At 42.3% G+C, this 20,954-nt stretch overlaps 1 protein-coding gene across 1 annotated transcript in view; it reads left to right on the top strand.

Annotated features, from left to right (window-relative positions):
- Positions 1-736: 736 nt before the first annotated feature.
- GPAT3 (glycerol-3-phosphate acyltransferase 3) overlaps positions 737-20,954 on the top strand; it is a 63,630-nt gene continuing 43,412 nt past the window's right edge. Inside the window, exons 1-3 of the mRNA XM_070393497.1 lie at positions 737-836; positions 1,103-1,399; positions 14,090-14,156. Of these exons, the coding sequence (XP_070249598.1) occupies positions 1,259-1,399; positions 14,090-14,156 (208 nt within the window). The 5' untranslated portion in view covers positions 737-836; positions 1,103-1,258. The remainder of the gene's footprint in view (positions 837-1,102; positions 1,400-14,089; positions 14,157-20,954) is intronic.

Genomic DNA, 20,954 nt, shown 5'->3' with positions numbered 1-20,954 from the left:
CAGAATCCGGATTCTCATGCTCAGTCTTAAAATCAGATCACCTCTCAAAGAAGCATGAAGTGAAGTAAATACCCACAGGCGTTTGCATTCCTCGTTCTCATCAGCGCTAGCAAGGCAGTAGTGCGGCGATAATATCCAGGAGGCGCTGTCAGCTTGGTGAAGGCTTGCGCCAGCCTGGCGTTTTTCTGCAGCTCTCAGTGCGCTTGAGTGTTGCGTGAACAGTAAGGGAATCTGTGGTTGGATTCTTACCCCAGGAAGAGAGCGAGCCTCAGCTGAAAAATTTCTGTGCCGGGGAGACAGCAGCTGAGTGTGTAGGCGACTCGCGGAGAGAGTTTTCACCCCACCCTAGAAAGCTCAGCTCGGTAGGGGACGGAGGGGAAGGTGTGGGGGACCTGGGAGCAGGGTAAACGGCAGCTCGCTGCGCTCTGAGCATTTCGCTCTCCCCGAAAGTCTTTGCAAGAAGTTGTGCGACCACACAAACAAGACCTTCTCAAGCATCCCGGACACGTAGTAGTTCGTTTGGGGGTGGTGGAGAGAATGCCAACATTTTGTAGGTGAAAATTCTGCTCCTGAAGGGATTCCCGCTGAGAGTGCTGGGGGAGGCGGGGCAAGGGGACGAAACGAGGACGCCCGGGAGGCTGCGACGCTCTCGGAGCCGACCCAGCTTGGGTGCTCCGGGTTGGGTGGCAGAGGAGGTGGGGCCAGGGCGGCGCGCAGAAATAGGGCTTCGGGCGGCCAGCCACCAGTACGGTCTCCTGCCCGGAGCCAGTTCCCACAGAGGCTGGGGTGGTGCAGTGCGGGACGCTCGCAGGGATCCTTACTCCCCAAGGGCCTCGGTGAGTCACCCGCTGAGTTGTCGCGATCGCAACCCAGAGGAAATCAGGCACCGGGTGGGGCGCGTTCCGGGCGCCGCGGGTTCACCCCAGCTCGCCTCTCCTGGCTGGTGCCACCGGCTCTGCGTGCGCGGCGCCGTGGCTTCCGCGCTGGTCTGGGTCTCCAGCGGAGAAAGAGTTAACCGGCCACCGCAGGAGGACCCCCAAAAGGAAGGAAGGAAATTGCCGTCGTTCTGAAAGTTTTTCCTTCCTCTCTTTTTCCCCTGCAGAGGTGAGTGCCGGGAGGCGGCGGCGCTGATTCTCCCGGGCCGGTCTCCGCGCCTCTGCTCCAGGAGCTGCCGCCCGAGTGCCTGGGGACAGGGACAGCCTTCGCGCTCGGACCTCCGCCGGGACCCCTTCCGACAGGGTGCGCACAGCCCACAGCCATGGAGGGCGCAGAGCTGGTGGGGAAGATCCTTTTCACCTGGCTGACGCTGGTGCTCGGCTTCATCCTCCTGCCTTCGGCCTTCGGGGTGTCTCTGGGCATCTCCGAGATGTACATGAAGATCCTGGTGAAAACTTTAGAGGTGAGTGTCCCCGCACCTCGGAGGGCTTCAGGGAGAGTCTGGGGGTGCGGACCGAGAGTAGAGCCCAGTTTAGGGGGGACCAGTTCTGAAGGTCAGTAGTCCGCAGGGTGTGCGTTTCGGTTTATCCTCTGCGGTAGCGCCCAGACAGCTTCTGCAGAGCTGGAGAGATCGGGGCTGGGACCCCTGGACCACTCTATTGTTCCTCTTCTTGGAGGCAGAGCTACCCCACCCGGTGCTCCGTTATTATTATTTTTACTGACAGATTAACAGTGCGGCCACCTTTTATATCATTCGCTTTCTTTCTATCTGTCACGCAGTGCGCTGTCGCTTCACTCTCCCAAGTTTTTACAACCCCTGGTTTCAGAGGTCCTTTCCTGTACTAAGGCGTCATGTTTGTGCTCAAGATAAGAAACCAATTGCTGAATGCTAGAAAAAAAATCTGATAATATTTTAATGAAGTCATGGAAATTTTATCTAATTGGTGGCACTTGAAATGTCATTGAACGTGTGTCTTTGACCTCTGTCCTCCTTACATTCCTCTTTCCAAGTCCTGCAAAGAAAGCCCAGTGGGGAACGGCTGCAGCTTCATCATATATGTGGCTTCATTCAACCACAAGGGCTCTCCTGCTCACTGTCGGCATCTACTCCCCAAAGCCTTGGAAGGCAGGGGGGCACTTATCCCCCTTTTATACAGATAAGGAAACTGAGACTCAGTTCAGTAGTTTGAATGAAGTGGTCAGAACTAAGGAGAGGGTGTGTTTGCCTAGTGGTCAGGAGTACAGCCTTTAGGTACAGATTATCTTAGATGTGATACCAAACTCCCAGCTCTGCTTCTTAATACCAGGCTTTAGGGAAGCCCAATTTTCTCATCTATCCAACAGGAGGAACGATAACACTGATTTCCATAGGCTTGTTTAAGTATGTTAAAATATGCCAAACATCTCAGACAGGTGCTGAGACATGTTATGTAAGTGTTTGCTGCTATTCAAAGAATAATAATATTATTTAGGGTCTAGCGTCCTCATTTCTCTAATTTCTAATGTGGGTTCTCATTTTTCTGCCCTTATTTTCTTTTTTATTATTCCAGCATATGTTTATTTATTTATTTTTTAATTTTTTAAAAAATCTTTATTGTTCAGATTACATTTGTTCCTCTTCTTTCCCCCCCATAACTCCCCTCCTCCCAGTTCCCACCCCACCCTCCACCCTCACTCCCCACCCACTGTCCTCAACCATAGGTGCACGATTTTTGTCCAGTCTCTTCCTGCATCTCCCATTCCCCTTTCCCCCCTCAAGAATAGTCAGTCCATTCCCTTTCTATGTCCCTGATTCATTATAATCACCAGTTCATTCTGTACATCAGATTATTTATTCACTTGATTCTTAGATTCACTTGTTGATAGATGCATGTTTGTTGTTCACAATTTGTATCTTTACCTTTTTCTTCTTCCTCTTCTTAAAGGATACCGTTCAGCATTTCGTATAATACTGGTTTAGTGGCGATGAAGTCCTTTAGCTTTTCCTTATCTGTGAAGCTCTTTATCTGACCTTCACTTCTGAATGATAGCTTTGCTGGATAAAGTAATTTTGGTTGTAGGTTCTTGGTATTCAGCACTTTGAATATTTCTTGCCATTCCCTTCTGGCCTGCAAAGTTTCTGTTGAGAAATCAGCTGACAGTAGTATGGGTATTCCCTTGTAGGTAATTGAGTCTCTTTCTCTTGCTGCTTTTAAGATTTTCTCTTTGTCTTTTGCTCTTGGCATTTTAATTATGATGTGTCTTGGTGTGGTCCTCTTTGGATTCCTTTTGCTTGGGGTTCTCTGCGCTTCTTGGACCTGTAAGTCCATTTCTTTCACCAGGTGGGGGAAGTTTTCTGCCATTATTTCTTCAAATAGGTTTTCAATATCTTGCTGTCTCTCATCTTCTGGCACCCCTATAATTCTGATATTAGTGCGCTTGAAGCTGTCCCAGAGGCTCCTTACACTATCTTCGTATTTTCGGATTCTTTTTTCATTTTGCTTTTCCGGTTGGGTGTTTTTTGCTTCTTCGCATTTCAAATCTTTGACTTGATTCTTGCGCTCCTCTGGTCTGCTATTGGGTATAATATTCTTTATTTCAGTCAGTGTATGCTTAATTTCTAGTTGTTTCTTTATCATAGCATCGAGGGTCTCATTAGTTTTCGTGAGGCTCTCCTCAAGTTTATTACAAGCCCTCAAAATTACGTTTTTTAGCTCTATATCCTCCATTTCTGTCATGTTTTTTTGTCTCCACATTTTTTATGCTTTCTTGGTGCATCCCCTTGTGGTCTTTGTGCGAAGTCTTGTTCTAGTTAAGCCTTGATTGTTGTAGTTAATACTAGAGGGATTTGACCACCAGGCCGACTAGCTGTGAGAATCAGCTGTGGGAAAACTTCTATCCTCTGGGGAGGTGCTAATCTAGCCTTTGTCTGAGGCGATCCGGCAAATGGCTCTGCGCAGGGCTTGGACGGAGCGGGTTGCACGGGATCAACAGGGCGGGTGGAGGGAGCAGTTATGGCTGCTCTCAGTCCCGTTCCCAAAGGCTCTGCTTCTCAGAACCCCGGCAACCGCTGCAAACCTCGGAGAGAAAGCTGCCCTCATGTTCCAGCTGATGCCAGACAATCCCGCTTCTCCCGTTTGAGTCTGAGTCCCTAGAGACTCGCCCGGATCTGGAGCTCAGTGTCTGAGACTCCCTCCTGATTGAAAATGACAACCTCGCCCTCAGCCACCAGCCCACTTTGCGAGCGCACCTCCGCACCTTTAAATTTTCCACACTGCACCTCCTCTGAGCCTCGGTATGCTGTTGTCTTTCCTTCTAGTTGAAGAGTCTCTCCTCAGCCAGCCTTCCTGTGGTTCTGGGTGATGTCCGTTCCGTCTTTTAGTTGTATTTTTGAAGTGGTTGTTGCGGCAGCAGTCTCCGGTGTTTACCTATGCCGCCATCTTGGTGATCCCTCTCTGCCCTTATTTTCTATCTCAGGATGAAACCCAGCCTGCAAGGTGGCTCCTACATCCATCTATCTATCTATCTATCTATCTATCTATCTATCTATCTATCATCTATCTATCTATCTATCATCTATCTATCTATCTATCTATCTATCTATCTATCTACCTACCTATCTATCATCTTTCTATCTATCATCTATCTACCTACATCTATCTATCTAAACCCCTTAACTAAGTACCGGGCGGGTAGTTAATCACCTTAACTACGAACAATCATGCTTAAGCTACATAATCTTTATTTAGGATAATCTCCTTCAGTTACTTCCTTGTAGCTTAACTGAACAGTAGAGTAGTGACCTTGGAATGGAGATAACCTTTGGAATAGAATGGATAGGATTAAAATCAAATGGTATAAATACAGATGTAACAGGAGAATAAAGGGAGAACCTGGCTAGAGAACCTGGCTATGCTGATCAACTGAACACTGTCTCCGTATCCTTCATTCTTCGCTGACTCCGTCCACACCTTTGGGAACTCTTGGAATACTGGGGCTGGACCCCGCATCTATCTATCTATCATCTCCAGTCTGCTGGTATCATACCTGGAGATGGTTTGCTAATCTTTCACCTATTAATCTCCTGCAAATCTCTTCTATCTGCTGATAACAGGAGATTCTGTTATTTGTACGTGGGAGATATTTCTCAGGTGTTTTTTTTAAATCCTCACTGGAGAATATGCTTTTATTCATTAGAGAGAGAGAGAGAAAGAGAGAGAGAGAGAGAAAGAAAACGAGAATGCTATGAGAAACATCTATCAGTTGCCTCTGGCTATCAGTTGCCTCCCACACGGGCCCTGACCCTGATCAAACTAGCAATCTGGATATGTGCCCTGACCAGGAATCAAACCCGCCACCTTTGGTGTAGGGGACAACACTCCAACCAACCAAACCACACCAGCTAGGATTTTCTTCCTGACTTCACACTCTGAACATGGTCACATCAAGCTGCCTCCTACTGTTTGACTTCTTCAGGATATTCTCCTTATAGCACAGGATCCTCTTCAGCTGGTGTTCACTCTTTCTCAGAACGCTGAAATAATTGAGCTGTTCTTCCATACAGCAATGTCTGTTGGAATTTCTACCCAAGTAAGGATGGAGTGAGGGTAAATCGCACAGACTGGCTTCCAGGTGCCGACTCTTGTGTTTCTTGCTTTAGTACCATAATTCAAGGTACAGCTAAAGCAATGTCCTGGAGAGAGAACAGTAATTGCTGTCAGCCTGGCAAATAACTACTATACTTTGAAGAGATATCACTGGTCTAGGATCTGGCCTTCAGTTTGGCAGCACCTTAAGTTTTCATTTTTGTCCATCTAGAGTTGAAGAGACTTTCAGAAATGGACTCTTTGTTAATCAAACTATCAAGAACAATTTCGAATTGTTGTGGGAGACCCATCACTTGGCTTGGAAACCAGGTAGAGGTGGCATAAGGAGCCATCCTCTTTGCCAAGACTAAGTTATTAGGTCAGTGAGATGCTTGGCATATATGGAATTAGGATGGGGATTCATTGTGTGAGCCAACTCTGACTTGTTGGTTGTAGTTGCCTGGAGCATCTGTGTTAGGAGGAAGCTGGGCTTATCAGGAAAGAGTTGCGACTCGCAGTGATATCTGCGTTAGGCAAAGGGGATGAAAGTGGCAACCCAGCACTCCCCATCCTCCCACTAGAACAGCAGTAGTTGTTTCAAAGACATTTCTGTTAGGCGGGGATTAGTATAGGGGATTACTTTTTCTGACTATAGGAATAGTTCCCTTAAAAATTGTACTGGTTGTTTAGTATTAGAACATCTTTGTTAGTGTTCAGTATTAGAACATCTTGAGTTCTGGGCAAATACCCTGCCTTTTTGTAGATTCCATTCAAGGTCCAGCCTTTCCTGTTACTCATTATTCCTTAGTATGTTTGCAGCTGATTTGGTTGTTTCTTTTGCGTTCCAGTCCCAAGAACATTCTATGGGCTCTTTGATTGAAAGTTGAAAAATCTCAAGTTTCCCTGGTTACAACCTACATACTGTTTAAAAGGTCATTTAGTTTTGTACACTATATATTTACTTTTCTAAGTTTTATTGACAATGGATGGCTTTTTCATGACCATAAACTCAAATTCTGGAATTTTAAATGTGTGTGGGGTGCCTTCTGAATAGCTGATTGTAGTAACTGCTATTTGTCAAGGAACTGACCCAGCTCTTCTCTAACTCCTTCTTAGCTGCTTATCGTTTCAGGTAATAATTTTTTATTGAGAACCTACTGCATGCTGCCTTGTGCATTGCTGAATATCTCTATACTAGTGGCCCAGGGCCTGGATTTGTGCACATTGAAAGGAAATTAATTAGAAGAATGGCAGCTCGGCAGTAAACCAGATTCGGGGCGACAGTGCCCCAGCAACAACATAACCCACTGCTGAAGGTGGAATCGAGCAGCCCCAGGAGGAATTGGGTTCCCTCCTCTCTGGTTCTGGGGTGTGCCACCTGAGAACTGCGGCTGCCAAGTAACCACAGTTCGGCAGCTTCTGTGTTGAGCGTCTGACCCCTAATGGTCAGTGTGTGTCATATGTACTGGCTGGTCGGATGGTCCAATGGTCGCTTAGCCTTTTATATATATAGATGTGTGCATAAGCTCCTGATATGGCAAGCCACTTGAGGACAAGGCTTGAATTCTTAGTGATTCTCTAAACTACTGATTTTCAAGCGCTACATAATCATTTCTAAGGAATGTCACAATTATATTGGGAAAATTGTTTTAGGAATGTAAACTATGAAAAGTAAAATTTTGGCTGAGAAAATGGTGTGTAGAGAGTGACCCATCTGGATGGTGGGGTGTGTGTATCTGAATCTCTAGAAGGGTGTGTGAAGTTTTCATGTTTATCAGAGGAACATGGATTAAAGGTTGAAAAATGCTGTTGTCAACCAGGAAAGTTAATTGTAAGGTTAATGATGGAGGTGAAAAGGTTAAAAAGTTGCAATTCATTGGCCTAAGGTTAGAGGGGAATAAAGAATGGGAAGAGTATTTACTAGAGGCCTGATGCACAAAATTCTTGCAAGAGTAGGCCTTCTTTCCCCTGGTTGCCAGCACCAGCTTCCCTCTGGCACCTGGGATCTGGGCTTCCCTCCGACCGCCAGCAGGCACCCGGGACCTGGGCTTCCCTCGCAGCCCCAGCTCCATCCAGAAGATGGTCTGGAAGGATAGCTGGTCTAATTAGCATATTACACTTTTATTATTATAGATTTTTAAAATTTTGTTCCTTTTTTAATTCCCCCTCAATTTTTGAGGAACAAGATGGAAGCATGAATAAGTTCTTTGAAATTTCTGGCCATCCTTGTAACCTTGGACAGGTTACCTAACCATCGCAACCTTAGTTTCTACTTGTGTATATAGGAATATGCCTCTAAGAGTTATTGTGCAGATTCTATGAGGAGAGGTGAATAAAAGCACCTGATGCATGGTAGGCGCTCAATTCTTGGAGTTTGAATTAAAAAACTCTTTGGTCTTTTTTTTTGTTTGTTTTCTTCTATGTGGCTAAATTTTAACCTACCTTCAGATCTTTGATAGGTTAGCATATATGCTCAGAGCAGATAATTCCTGCCTTTTATTTTAATTCTCATTCTTTCCCTTTACCCTCTTTTCTGTCCACCAATTAGTTTCCATCATTTTAAAAAGGCATGTGATGTGGTGGTCATTGGATACATTATCTATCTATTTATTTATTTATTTGCTTATTTCTTTATTGTTAGTATTATAGATGTTCCACATCTCGCCCCCCGGCGCCCCTCCCCCCCCACTTTTGCCCCCTTCTACCCAGTCCCTGCCCCACCCAGGCCTTTACCATACTATTGTCTCTGTCCATTGGCTATGCATATATGTGTGTATGTTCTTTGGTTAATCTCTTCCCATCACCCCTCCCCTCTGAGATCTGACACTCTGTCCCATGTAACCATGCCTCTGGACCTATTTTGTTCATGTTTATATTGTTCATTAGATTCTACATATAAGTGAGATCATGTGGCATTTGTCTTTCTCTGTCAGACTTATTTCACTTAGCATAATAATATCCAGGTCCTTGCTGTCAAAAGGGTAAGAGATTCTTCTTTTTTATGGCCATGTAGTATTCCATTGTATAAATGTACCACAGCTTTTTTATGCACTCATCTGCTAATGGGCACTTGGGCTGTTTCCAGATCTTAGCTATGGTAAATAATACTGCTATGAACATAGGGATACATATATTCTTTCTGATTGGTGTTTCAGATAGGGATTCTTAGGCTATATTTCCAGAAGTGGGATTACTGGGTCAAATGGCAGCCCCATTTTTAATTTTTTAAGAAAACTCAATGTTTTCCACAGTGGCTGCACCAATCAGTATTTCCACCAGCAGTGTACTAGGGTTCCCTTTTCTCCACATCCTTTCCAGCACTTGTCATTTGTTGATTTGTTGATGTAGCTATTATGACAGGTATGAGGTGATGCCTCATTGTTGTTTTCATTTGCATCTCTCTGGTGATCAGTGACTTTGAGCATTTTTTCATATGTCTCTTGCCCTTCTGTATGTCCAAGAGTCACTTTGGAGAAGTGTCTATTTAGGTCCTTTGCCCATTTTTTAATTTAATTGTCTTTCTGGTGTTGAGTTGTATACTTTCTTTATATATTTTGGAAATTAACCGCTTAGCAGAATAATCATTGGCTAATATGTTTTCCCATTCAGTGGGTTCCCTTTTATTGTTTTGACGGTTTCTTTTGCTGTGCAGAAGCTTTTTAGTTTGTAGTCCCACTTGTTTGTTTTTTCCACAACGCAGAGTACTAACCACTATACGATCACGGCGAGCTACCGGAGCCTTTGTTTTTTCCTTTGTTTCTCTTGCCGAAGGAGATGTATCTGAAAATTCTGCTGCATGAGATGTCTGAGATTTTACTGCCTAGTGTTCTTCTAGGATTTTTTATGGTTTCACAACTTACATTTAAGTCTTTTATTCATTTTGACTTTATTCTTGTGTATGGTGTAAGTTGGTGGTCTAGTTTCATTTTTTTTGCATGTACCTGTCCAATTTTTCCAACACCATTTATTGAAGAGACTGTCTTGACTCCATTGTATGCTCTTACCTCCTTTGTCGAATATTAATTGAGAGTAATGGCTTGGGTCGATTTCTGGGGTCTCTGTTCTGTTCCATTGATCCATATGTCTGTTCTTGGGCCAGTACCAGGCTGTTTTGATTACAATGTCCATGTAGTATAGTTTGTTATATGTATAGTTTGTGTAGTTTGATATCTGGGATTGTGATCCTCCAACTTTGTTCTTCTTTTTCAAGATTGCTGAGGCTATTCACGGTCTTATTTAGTTCCATATAAAGTTTTGAAACATTTGTTTTAGATCTGTGAAATATGCATTTGGTGTTTTAATAGGGATTACTTTGGCTATATTTGAACATTTTAATTATATTAATTTTTTCAATCCATGAACATGGAATATTCTTCCATTTCTTTATGTCTTCCTCTATTTCTTTTTTTAAATGTCCTATAGTTTTCCGAATACAGGTCTTTTTCCTCCTTGGTTCAGTTTATTTCTAGATATTTTAGTTTTTTCGTTGCAATGGTAAATGAGATTCTTTTTTAAAATTTCTCTTTCTGAGAGTTCATTATTAGTGTTTAGAAATGCCATCAATTACTGGATATTAATTTTGTATCCTGCTACTTTGTTAAATTTAGCAGTATTTGGGTGAAGTCTTTTTCTTCTTTTTAATACCTGATTGGGAATCGAACCTGCCACCCGTTGGTGTATGGGGTGATGCTCCAACCAACTGAACCACATGGCTAGGGTTTTGGTACAGTGTTTAGAGTTTTCTATGTACAATATCATGTCATCTGCAAATAATGAGTTTAACCTCCTCCTTTCCAAATTGAATGCCTTTAATTTCTTCTTCTTGTCTAATTGCTGTGGCTAAGACTTCCAGTGCTATGCTGAATAAGAATGTCTTGTTCCTGATCTTAAGGTGAATTTCCCGCCAAAATATAAGATGGCGCGGGCAATTATTTAGGTTTCCCGCGCAAAATCAGAGTTAGTTTAAAATGCCTATATCTTTTGAAGTATGGGTTCGATTGAAATGGGTATGAAACGGTTCGCATACGCAGGTAGGTATCTTTGTGAACGGCAAACAAACAAATATTTGGTAATACGCAGTTACAATCGGCCCGAGTTTACACGTTTCCCGCACTCCACCGCAAATCTATATGAACGGAGTTAAGACGGCTCCCGCGGAGTACGCGCAATTCACGCGAGCCGACTTAACTCGTTTCCCGCAATCCAAGTGTTAAGGGGAACACTTTTAGTTTTTGCCCATTGAGTATAATGTTGGCTCTAGGTTTGTCATATTTGGCCTTTATTATGTTGAGGTATGATCCCTCTATTCCCACTTTACTGAGAGTTTTTATCAAAAAAGAGTGCTGGATTTTGTCAAATGCTTTTTCTGCGTCTATTGATATGATCATGTGATTTTTATCCTTCATTTTGCTTATGTAATGTATCATGTTTATTGATTTGTGAATATTGTACCAGCTTTGCATCCCTGGACAGATAGATTATTTTTTTCAATCTTTATAACAATGCTTGGTAATTGTCCCAGGTTTAGTGATGATGATAATGAGGCCCCAAGAGGTTAAAGTATTTTGTCTGAGATGGTGACAGCCTGGAAGTGGTAGAACTGCGATTCATATGCTTGTATGTCTGACTGCAGAGCAGGCACATTTTCACATTCACTGGAGAAGAAGCCCAAAGAAGAAAATGGTTTTCCAGTATAAATTCCCTGTTACATTAAATAACTTCTCCCACCTTAAAGTTTGCTAGTCTTGAACACCATAATTGCATTTGGTAGGACAGGCCTTTGGTGTTACCATTTCAGGAGATGTTATGTGTTCTGAACCTTGTCTGGTGACAGAACATGGAACTCTTTGTAGCAAATCATACTATTTAAGCAATGCCTCTGTGTTAGTTTGCTAGGGTTGCCATAGCAAAGTACCACAGACTGGGTGACTTAAACAACAGAAATTTATTTCTTCCCAGTTATGAAGGCTGGAAGTCCAAGATCAAGGTGTTGGCAGGTTGCTTTCTTCTGAGGCCTGTCTCCTTGTCTTGCAGATGGCTGCCTTTTGCTGTGTCCTCACATGGCCCTTCTTCTGTGTGTGTGCATCCCTGGTATTTCCTTGTTTGGCCAAATTTTCTCATTTTATAAGGACACCGGGCAGATTGTATTAGGGTTCACCCTAAAGACCTCACTTTAACATAATCACCTTTTTAAAGGTGATATGTCCAAATACAGTTACATTCTGATGTACTGGAGGTTAGGGCTTTAACATATGAATTTGGGGGAGGGGAGACACACAAGTTAGTCTATAACAACCACAAAATATCAATATTTTCCATCAGATGAGCATGAAATAATTGTCCTAGTTGAAGGTAATTACTATTGATATAAAATATAAAATCAGATGCCTACCATAAAAGAAAACTGAGCTCGAAGACTGATAATGTTTGATTGTTTACAATATTTTGTTTTTATCATATTTGTGGTCTACTTACAATTATAATAGGTATAAAGCTTTAAAGTGAAAAACTATAGAGCCCTGGCCAGATAGGTCAGTTGATTAGAGCGTCATCCTTATGTGCTAAGGCTGTGGGTTTGATCCCAGGTCGGGGCACATACAAGAATCAACCAGTGAATGCATAAATAAGTGGAACAACAAATTGATGTTCTCCCCCCCCCCCTAAAAATCAATAAGTAAAAAATTAAAAAGTAAAAACATAGGAATAAACCTTTACCTCTATTGAGAAAACGTGGGAGGTCTAGAGTTTAAGTTTTCAAGGAAGAGAAAAAGATGTAACCAGATTAAGACTGAGTCTTATTATAATTTGTGATTTGACATTTGAAGCCTGGAAGATTAGCCTCTATTTATAGGCTGTACTCTAAGCACAAATGGCATGTTCTTACTTGGCTCTTTGGAATGTTGTGCAGGGGTCCTGACGTAGTCAGATCATGCCTTACTCTTTGACCTTCATGTACATATTTTAGGTTATTTATTTTCTATCAGTTTATTTTCTTATTTATTTGAAATTTTATTTTCATCTCTCTGAATTATCCCTCTGAGCTTATCAATAATTGATATGTCTTGCCATATTTAATAAATTCTTTTTGTTCCTCGAAGGTGCTTAAGTTCTAATTATAATTATTACAATGCATTTCACCTCTCCCTCCTCGGCTTCCCTCCTCCCCCCCAAATCAGTCAATTTAGCCAGTGTTAACTTCTGGAATTGTAATAATCTAAATAATATTTTGATGGCTCCTTTTCTAAACTAGAAAAAATAACCATTGTGATTTTCTGGAATGCTGTCAACAAGGTTAACTTGTAGTTGTAGTTTTTTTTTTTTTAAAGCACATTAAAAAAACCCCACAATTTTTATTGATTTTAGAGAGAGGAAGGGAAAGATAGAAACAGATAGAAACATAAATCAACTGGGGATCGAACCTGCAACCTGGCTATGTGTCCTGATCCTGACCAGAAATTGAACTCACCACCTTTTGGTGCACAGGATGATGCTCCAATCAACTGAACCACACTGGCCAGGGCCAATTTGTAGTTTTTGATCTATGATGTTAATGGTAGATGATGTTGAAAATGCATTAAAAAAAGTGTAAGAAAAAATAGCAAGTCACATCTTGGTATGTTTCTTTGCACTCCTATGTACATTCAAAGCAAAATGGGAGTTGATTTTTCCTGTTCTTAACTTCTCTCAAACCCCTGGTTACTCCTAATTATAACATTTTCCCTATGTATCTTAAAACATAAGTGACCATCTCGGCATATGATTTCTTTAATTACCAACTCCACTGATTGCTTTCCAGCTTTCCAAGTCTCACTCTGTCTTCCTTTTCAAGCTTATCGTTGATGCAGGCAATTAGGCTTGAGTGCATCTCACCCTTGAATGCCTAATTTACCATGAAAATAATAGCTATTCTTTGGGCCCTGAGTTTTTACATGTGTTAATTTCATCTAATCCTCATAGCAAATCCTATGGGATAGGAACTATTATCTTCACTTTCCATATGGAGAGACTGAAGCCTAGAAGGATTAAGTAGCTTGAAACCCAGGTAGTCTTTTTTTTTTAATTAATTACGTTTTTATTGATTTTTTAGAGAGAGAGAGAGGAACTTTGATGTGAGAGAGAAACATTAATCAGTTGTCTACTGTACCCGCCTGGGGACCAAACCTGCAACCTGGGCATGTGCCCTAACCAGGAATTTAACTGGTGACTTTTTGGTGACTGGACGATGCTCAAACAACTGAGCTACATTGGCCAGGGCAAACCCTGGTAGTCTTAAGGCTATAACCTGCGTCCTTGCCCAACATGCTTCACCACCTTTTCAAGGAGTAATTTTTGTGGTACCAGATTGTGTGTGAGTGATTTAAATGGAGTAAACGTGATCTGTTCCTCCTATCATTAAGGCATTATCAGAACTAATACAAGAGTATACCTGGGACTTGGAATAGTGCTACATCAGAGATTCACTGGGGGATCTCTTTAATTCAAGTAACACCAAGTCTTACTGTTTAATTACACTTCTGAATAAGCATGATTAAGTATGCTATACTGTGTCTATGGAACAGCTTAAATTAATGCTTCTTGTTTTTGAACAGTGGGCCACGTTACGAATTGAAAAAGGAATCCCAAAGGAGTCAGTTCTTAAAAACTCAGCTTCTGTTGGTGAGTCTTTCTTTTCATTTTGATGGTTAAAATATCCAATATATGACGATATAAAATGTCCCATTTACATCTACTCAATTTGAACTTGTAATATGCATAGAGTAGTGCATTCTGTAGGATTGTTCATGATTCTTTTTAAAATAGTAGCTGCTTAAGTATTGAATGAGTTGTTACTGTAAAGGAGGTAACGTTTGCTAGTTTACCTGTGTGTTCTTACAGGGTATTTGTAAAGGCATGCATTTAAAGGTGGTTGTTCATGGTTTTAAAGATGTAGTCAATGGCTTAAAAAAAAAAAGTAATTGGATTAAACTGGGAATTAAACTTATTTTTGAGGTTTTATTAACACTATTCTAATTATGTGGCTTTCAAAGTATTCTGTTCCTCAGAATACTCTTTCCTGCTAAAAGCTAATTGATGATACATGGAAAAAAACCCCCCAAAAACAAAAATCTCTTCCGTGAAATCAGCTTGGGAATCACCACATACTACACCCTCCTGTGGAGAGTAGTGTCGCACAGTAACAAAGGCTCAGAAAAGTCCTGCAAGTAATGAAACTTGTTTAATTTTTGTTAGAAGTGAATTAACAAATCAACTGATTTAACCAGTCCCTGCTTCTGTCCCCAAGAAAACTGTTTAAAAGAATTTTAAGAATTATTTAAGACAGCAGGTTCTTGGGGGAGTAGAATTCTATGGGAGTAGTGGCTACAAATTAGTAAGAAATGAATCACTAGAGTTAATTAAAAGATTAAGTCTTTATGCATTTTTCAAAAATAATTGTTGAAACCATTTTGTGCACATCTAATTTGGGATTAAAGAAGGTCAAAATGTTATACACTTTACTAGAAGGAGTTTATCTTCTGGAGGCTTGTCTAAGAGGAGTTGTAGAAATTTTATTAAAAAATAACTTTTTTGAATGAAAACATCTGTCTATTTCTGTATAATTTATTGCTGCATCTGTTCAAATGAGTGAAGCGACTAGTAGTTTTGTGATGTCTACTTAAATACCAAAGTATTATTACTGAAAATATTTATACTAAGATTGGATATCCTCTTTGTAGTGCCAGATACCTTTCTCTCAGAGCAGATATACTAATTTTTTGTTTTTCTGGGTTGGGTACATTTTTTCATGTGTGTCCTGATGTTTTAAGGAGAGGACAAACTTTATTGCTGGTTTTCTGTTGTCTTTGGTGAGAATTTGGGCTTTCATTGATCTTGAGTGACCGTTTATGGGGCCCTATGTATTGAGGTGGTGGCAGTGGTGGTTCATCTCTTGGGTTATGAATTTAAAAGGGCACAAGGTGTTTCAATTTGGTAGGTTAAGAGGCTCAAAAAATCACTAGGTGAGGGTGGCCAGTAGCCTTGGCTTAGTTTCTTTAGCCTATATGAAAGTGAATACTTTCACATGTTGGATTTTTGTTGTTGTTATGCATCTGTCTTTTCTATTTTTGGTCTTTATTTTTTCCCAAGGTACCTCCAGGAAAGAGTGGAAGTGGGAGTGAAAGAGTGGCAGTTGTTCAGGGGATCCTTCTAGAATTACTTGGGGATCCAAAGGTGATTAAGGCATGGTTCCTGTGGGGAGACAGGCATCCAAGAGGCCAATGTGATAAATGCTAAAACAGGTGCATCAGCAAAGGACAATGTGAGATCTGACTTAGGCTCTGACATGTGCAGTTTTCATCTCTGTTAATCCCACAACTGTTCATGGTATGCAGCTCTGCTCCCATCCTGACTTACTTCCTGGTTAGGTAGCTCTGTTCCAGGGTGTGTACATCCTGGCGTTTGGAGTCAGCCTGATTATTTCAATCCTAGATGACTGGTGGAGGGTGATGAAACACACAGCACTGGCCTGGCTGGTGCAATCTTCTGCCTTTGGAGAATCATGTCTCTGTACTGCAGCCAACAACCGCACAAGGCTGAGATGAGTGGGTTAAAGTTTAGGCCAGGGTCACAGGCAGACCAAGGCTCTCTCCCAGGAGTGAGGGAGCAATTTTGAGGTGTCTATTTAAATGATACTGCGCCGATGATAGCTTTGTGCAACTGAGAAGAGATGAACTAAACAGGGAAATAGTTATATTTATTTTCTGCACCAACAAATTCCTTCTGCTGCTCTTTTACTTGGTGAAGCACATTTTTGGAAACACTTATGGCAGTGGTTCTCAACCTGTGGGTCGCGACCCCTTTGGGGGTCAAACGACCCTTTCACAGGGGTCGCCTAAGACCATAGGAAAACACATATATATTATTACATATTGTTTTTGTGATTAATCACTATGCTTTAATTATGTTCAATTTGTAACAATGAAATTGGGGGTCACCACAACATGAGGAACTGTATTAAAGGGTCGCACCATTAGGAAGGTTGAGAACCACTGACTTAAGGTCTCCCTCCCCTTGCATTATATTTCATCTGCGCTTTTATTGAATAAGTCAACTGAAAAGTGAACCTATGGAAATGTTATCTGATTAAATAATCCTCTGTCTTTAGCCATATTCTATTGTGTCTTCTATTATAACTTTCTAAGATATTAAACTTCAGATACGATGGTAAGATCTCTTTAAGAATATTATTACACCTTCCTCTTCTAGGTTTAGGACTTTTCCTCATTGTTGATACAAGGATGAGGTTCAATGTTTTTACTCCCTTCAAGTAACAGTCAGCTCTGGTAGTGAATATAGCTTTATCCTCTATCCTAATTTTTGTTCTCAGAGAGCTGATGTGCTAGAAGGCTAACATGAGAGAAAGTTCCTTTGCTTCCTTGCATCAGCTGAGCTTTCGCCACTTCAGCCAAAAGACAGATGCATCTCTTCAGACCCTGAGACATGGTCTGACAGAGATTTTAGCAACTTTTATTTTACTCTGTTGTGAACAGTGCCAGGGACCATTTGACTATGAATAGCCACAAGCCTCACTCTTTGGGTACCTGCCTGATTTCCAGGACTTACGCTATCAAACTTGAAACAATAGTTTTGATTGTACTTGTGTTGAAGGCAGTGGGAATGGCACTGGGTGTTAGATCCATGGGGTCAGACCAGCCCTGAGTTCAGCAACCTCGGGACTTGGTTTCTGGCCAGGAAAGAATTCAGAGCCAAGATCCAAACTATAAGAGAACATTTATTTATAAATCACAGGTGTAGAAAAAATAATTCCTAGAAGTGGGCTTAGGAAACATGTTATAGAGGTAAAGGAACGGTCCTTGGAGCCTGGGAGTGAGGAAGCTAAAGGTAAAGTGCTTGTGGGGAGGGGGCAGGAGAAAGGAAGAGAAAGGGCTTGGGTGGGCTTGCAGAAGGGAGAGTGCACTGGGCCCTCTGTCCTAAGGGTTTTAAGGGTGGAGATTTGCGTGGAGGTCGCTGGGGGAGATCTTAATATTCAGCAGCTTTCCAGGTGTGTCCTTTCAGGGTCTGGGTCTCCACTGATTGATTGCTTGGCGCCAGGGCAGGGGGTCATTATTCAATGCAGCTGGTCCTGAGGGCAGCTGTGGCTGGTTTTGTTGCTCTTTTGGGCCTGGTGCTGAAATACTACTGAGACCTAGATGTTATTTCTAAGGAAAGGTCAGGCCTGGGGTCCAAACCGCAAGACCAGCTATATGCTAGCGGGGAGGAAAAGTCATCCTGGGTTGTCCCACCCTACAACCCCGTAATTGTCCGTTGCTAGGCACCTGGGGCTTTTCATCCTGGTGACCTTCTGTACCTGGTCCATCGTCCTTGCTCTGCTCATGTCTGTCTAGCTGCCTACCACACTTGTAATGAATGTAATTAATGATGTCCTTTTCTTTTTTTTTTAATATATTTTATTGATTTTTTACAGAGAGGAAGGGAGAGAGAGATAGAGAGTCAGAAACATCGATGAGAGAGAAACATTGATCAGCTGCCTCCTGCACATCCCCTACTGGGGATGTGCCCGCAACACAGGTACATGCCCCCGACCGGAATCGAACCTGGGGCCCTTCAGTCCGCAGGCCGACGCTCTATCCACTGAGCCAAACCGGTTTCGGCTAATGATGTCCTTTTCATGCTCAAGATTAATTCCCCTATAATTACATTATGACACTAGGACGTTTTGAATGATCACCAACCAAAAGTCGACAGTCAGGAATCAAGGCCTCCCTTTGCCCTTGCCTGGGGTTGTATGAGTCACAAACAATACAAATAAATGGGGCTTGTGGCTTAGTCATTTTGGCAGTGTTCTCTGGAATGTGTTGCTGGTCTGACTCAGTGCTGTGGGCAGGGAGAAATGCATGCCACCTCCTCAGTTCCTCCACTGTACCCTACTCCAGCAGGCACCGCACCCTAAAGATTTTGGGTCATGTGACCTACTGTTAATTAAGCCCCTATGCTACATTTCTCTTCTGCTCTGTATCTATTGTCCCGGAGTCCCTGCTTTTCCCCCACCCAAGCACACACAAAGGAGAAAATGCTATGGTGAAACTTCTGAAGTTATACCTATTCAGAGAGAAAACAGGGTGTCTAACATTTCCCTCTGCAGTAATTTTATTTTTGGAATTCTTTCTGTGAGACTTGACTCACAATATTGATACCTGTATAACATTGGTTACACTGACATTAATCAAATCTTTTGAATTCACACAAAATGTGGGATAATAGTTTGTGACAGACATTTGAGGAATATAATTTTTATACTCAGTGTAGTCTTGGGCAGGCCATTTAAAAACTGTATTTTTATTAATTTTAGAGAAGAAGGAAGAGGGAGAGAGATTAGAAACATCAATGATGAGAGAGAATCATTGATCAGCTGTCTCTTGCATGCCCTCTACTGGGGATCAAGCCCTGAAAAAACAGGGTTATTTCACTTTGAAAATATTGGAACTTGTCTAACTACCTGAGAGAGATAAATAATCCGGTTATGAGATGGAAAGGTTAGAGGTTGAGATTTTCTTTATCATGGCCAATTGTCTAACCCTGCTTTTACCAGTCTGCCTCTTAGCAATTCTTACTCCTGATGACGGCCATGATGATGATAACAATTTTCAAACATACATCAAAACAGAGAATAGTATAATGAACTCCAAAGGTTGTCAAGATTTTGCCACACTTGATTCATCTATCACTTCTTATTTTCTGCTGAAGGATTCAATGCAGACATGTCTTTCCATGGATTTTTTTAAAAAAGGACTTTAAAAATAACAACGATGCTATTATCCCTTCAACAAACTGAATGGTTTCATAATATCATCTAATACACAGCCTATATATAAATTTTCCTAAAAGTTTCAAAGTGTTTATAATGGTTTTGTTTGATTCAAGATTCAGTCATGGTCCACAAATATGTTTGTTTGTTTATTTATTGACAGTTTTATTGGACATATGGAGTATGGTTTTTGTTCTCAGAATAAAAATTACTTAATAGAAAGTACATGATTCTGGAAAAATTTACAAACATACCATACCTTTTTATCCTTACATCTTAATATAACTCTGTAGAAGACAAAGATTTGATTATTTTGCTTGTTTGTTTGAAAGCCACAAGATTAGTCATCTATATTTCTAAGTACAATATCATAAAAACTTAGTTCAGCCACTTTGAAGAATAATTTGGCAATTTGTAGCAAAGTTGAAGACCTGTCTATGCTAATAAAAGACAAAGAGGCTAATTGACCATACCTTCGCTATGCCCAAGCCACACCCACCAGCCAATCAGCAACTATATGCAAATTAACCTAACTAAGATGGCAGCGGCAACCACGGAGCTGGAGCAAGCAGAAGGCTTGGTTACCCGGGTGATAGAGGAAGCCAAGCTTCCCGCCTGTGCTGAGCTGGCTGTGGCCTCCGCTCATGGCAACAAAGTTTCAATTATAGAAGATAAATAAATCCCAGATACCTGCTTCCAGCTAGCCTCCACTGGGAACTTGGTTGGCTGGGGGTTGTGGCCAGCCTCAAACAGCCATCAGCCCCTCACCCAGGATGGCTACACCCTCATGGGGTGAGGGTCCCCTCTGGAGGGCTTAGCCAGCCTGCAAACAGCCCTCAGCCTCTCACCCAGGCTGGCCAGGCACCCCAGCGGGGACCCCCACACTGAAGGTGCTGTGGCCAGCCTGAAAACAGCCATCAGCCCTTCACCCAGGCTTTCCAGGCACCCCAGGGGAACCCCTACCCTGAAGGGGCTGTGGCCATCCTGAAAACAGCCATCAGCCCCTCACCCAGGCTGGCCAGGCACTCCTATATAATAAAAGCATAATATGCAAATTGACCCTAACAGCAGAACTACTGGGAATGACTGGTCACTATGACACACACTGAACACCAGGGGGCAGATGCTCAATGCAGGAGCTGCCCCCTGGTGGTCAGTGTGCTCCCACAGGGGGAGCTCTGCTCAGCCACAAACCAGGCTGATGGCTGCCAGTACAGTGGTGGTGGTGGCAGCCTCTCCTGCCTCCTCAGCAGCATTAAGGCTGTCCGACTGCAGCTTAGGCCTGCTCCCTGCTGGCAAGTGCACATCCCCTGAGGGCTCCAGGGCTGCCAGAGGGATGTCTGACCGCCAGCTTAGGCCCAATCCCCCCAGGGAGCGGGCCTAAACCAACAGGTGGTCCCCCCCCAAGGGGTCCCAGACTGCGAGAGGGCACAGGCTGGGCTGAGGGACCCCTCCGAGTGCACAAATTTTTGTGCATCGGGCCTCTAGTTACATCATAATCCCACAATTCCACTTCTTCTAAGATAGCGATTTTTAGCAATTTTAAAACATGCACTGACTTATTTTTCCCTTAGATTGTCAAATAAAAAACGTACAACAGCCAACACAACAATAGCTGTCTGGTGTGATTGAATCAAAATTATACCTGTTTT

Source organism: Myotis yumanensis, unplaced genomic scaffold (assembly GCF_028538775.1).
Source record: "Myotis yumanensis isolate MYYU_CA2020_CCGP unplaced genomic scaffold, mMyoYum1.0.hap1 SCAF_1, whole genome shotgun sequence".
Taxonomy (NCBI): Eukaryota; Metazoa; Chordata; class Mammalia; order Chiroptera; family Vespertilionidae; genus Myotis; species Myotis yumanensis.
Note: the sequence above shows the minus strand (reverse complement) of the source record. Positions and strands in the feature narration are given on the sequence as shown.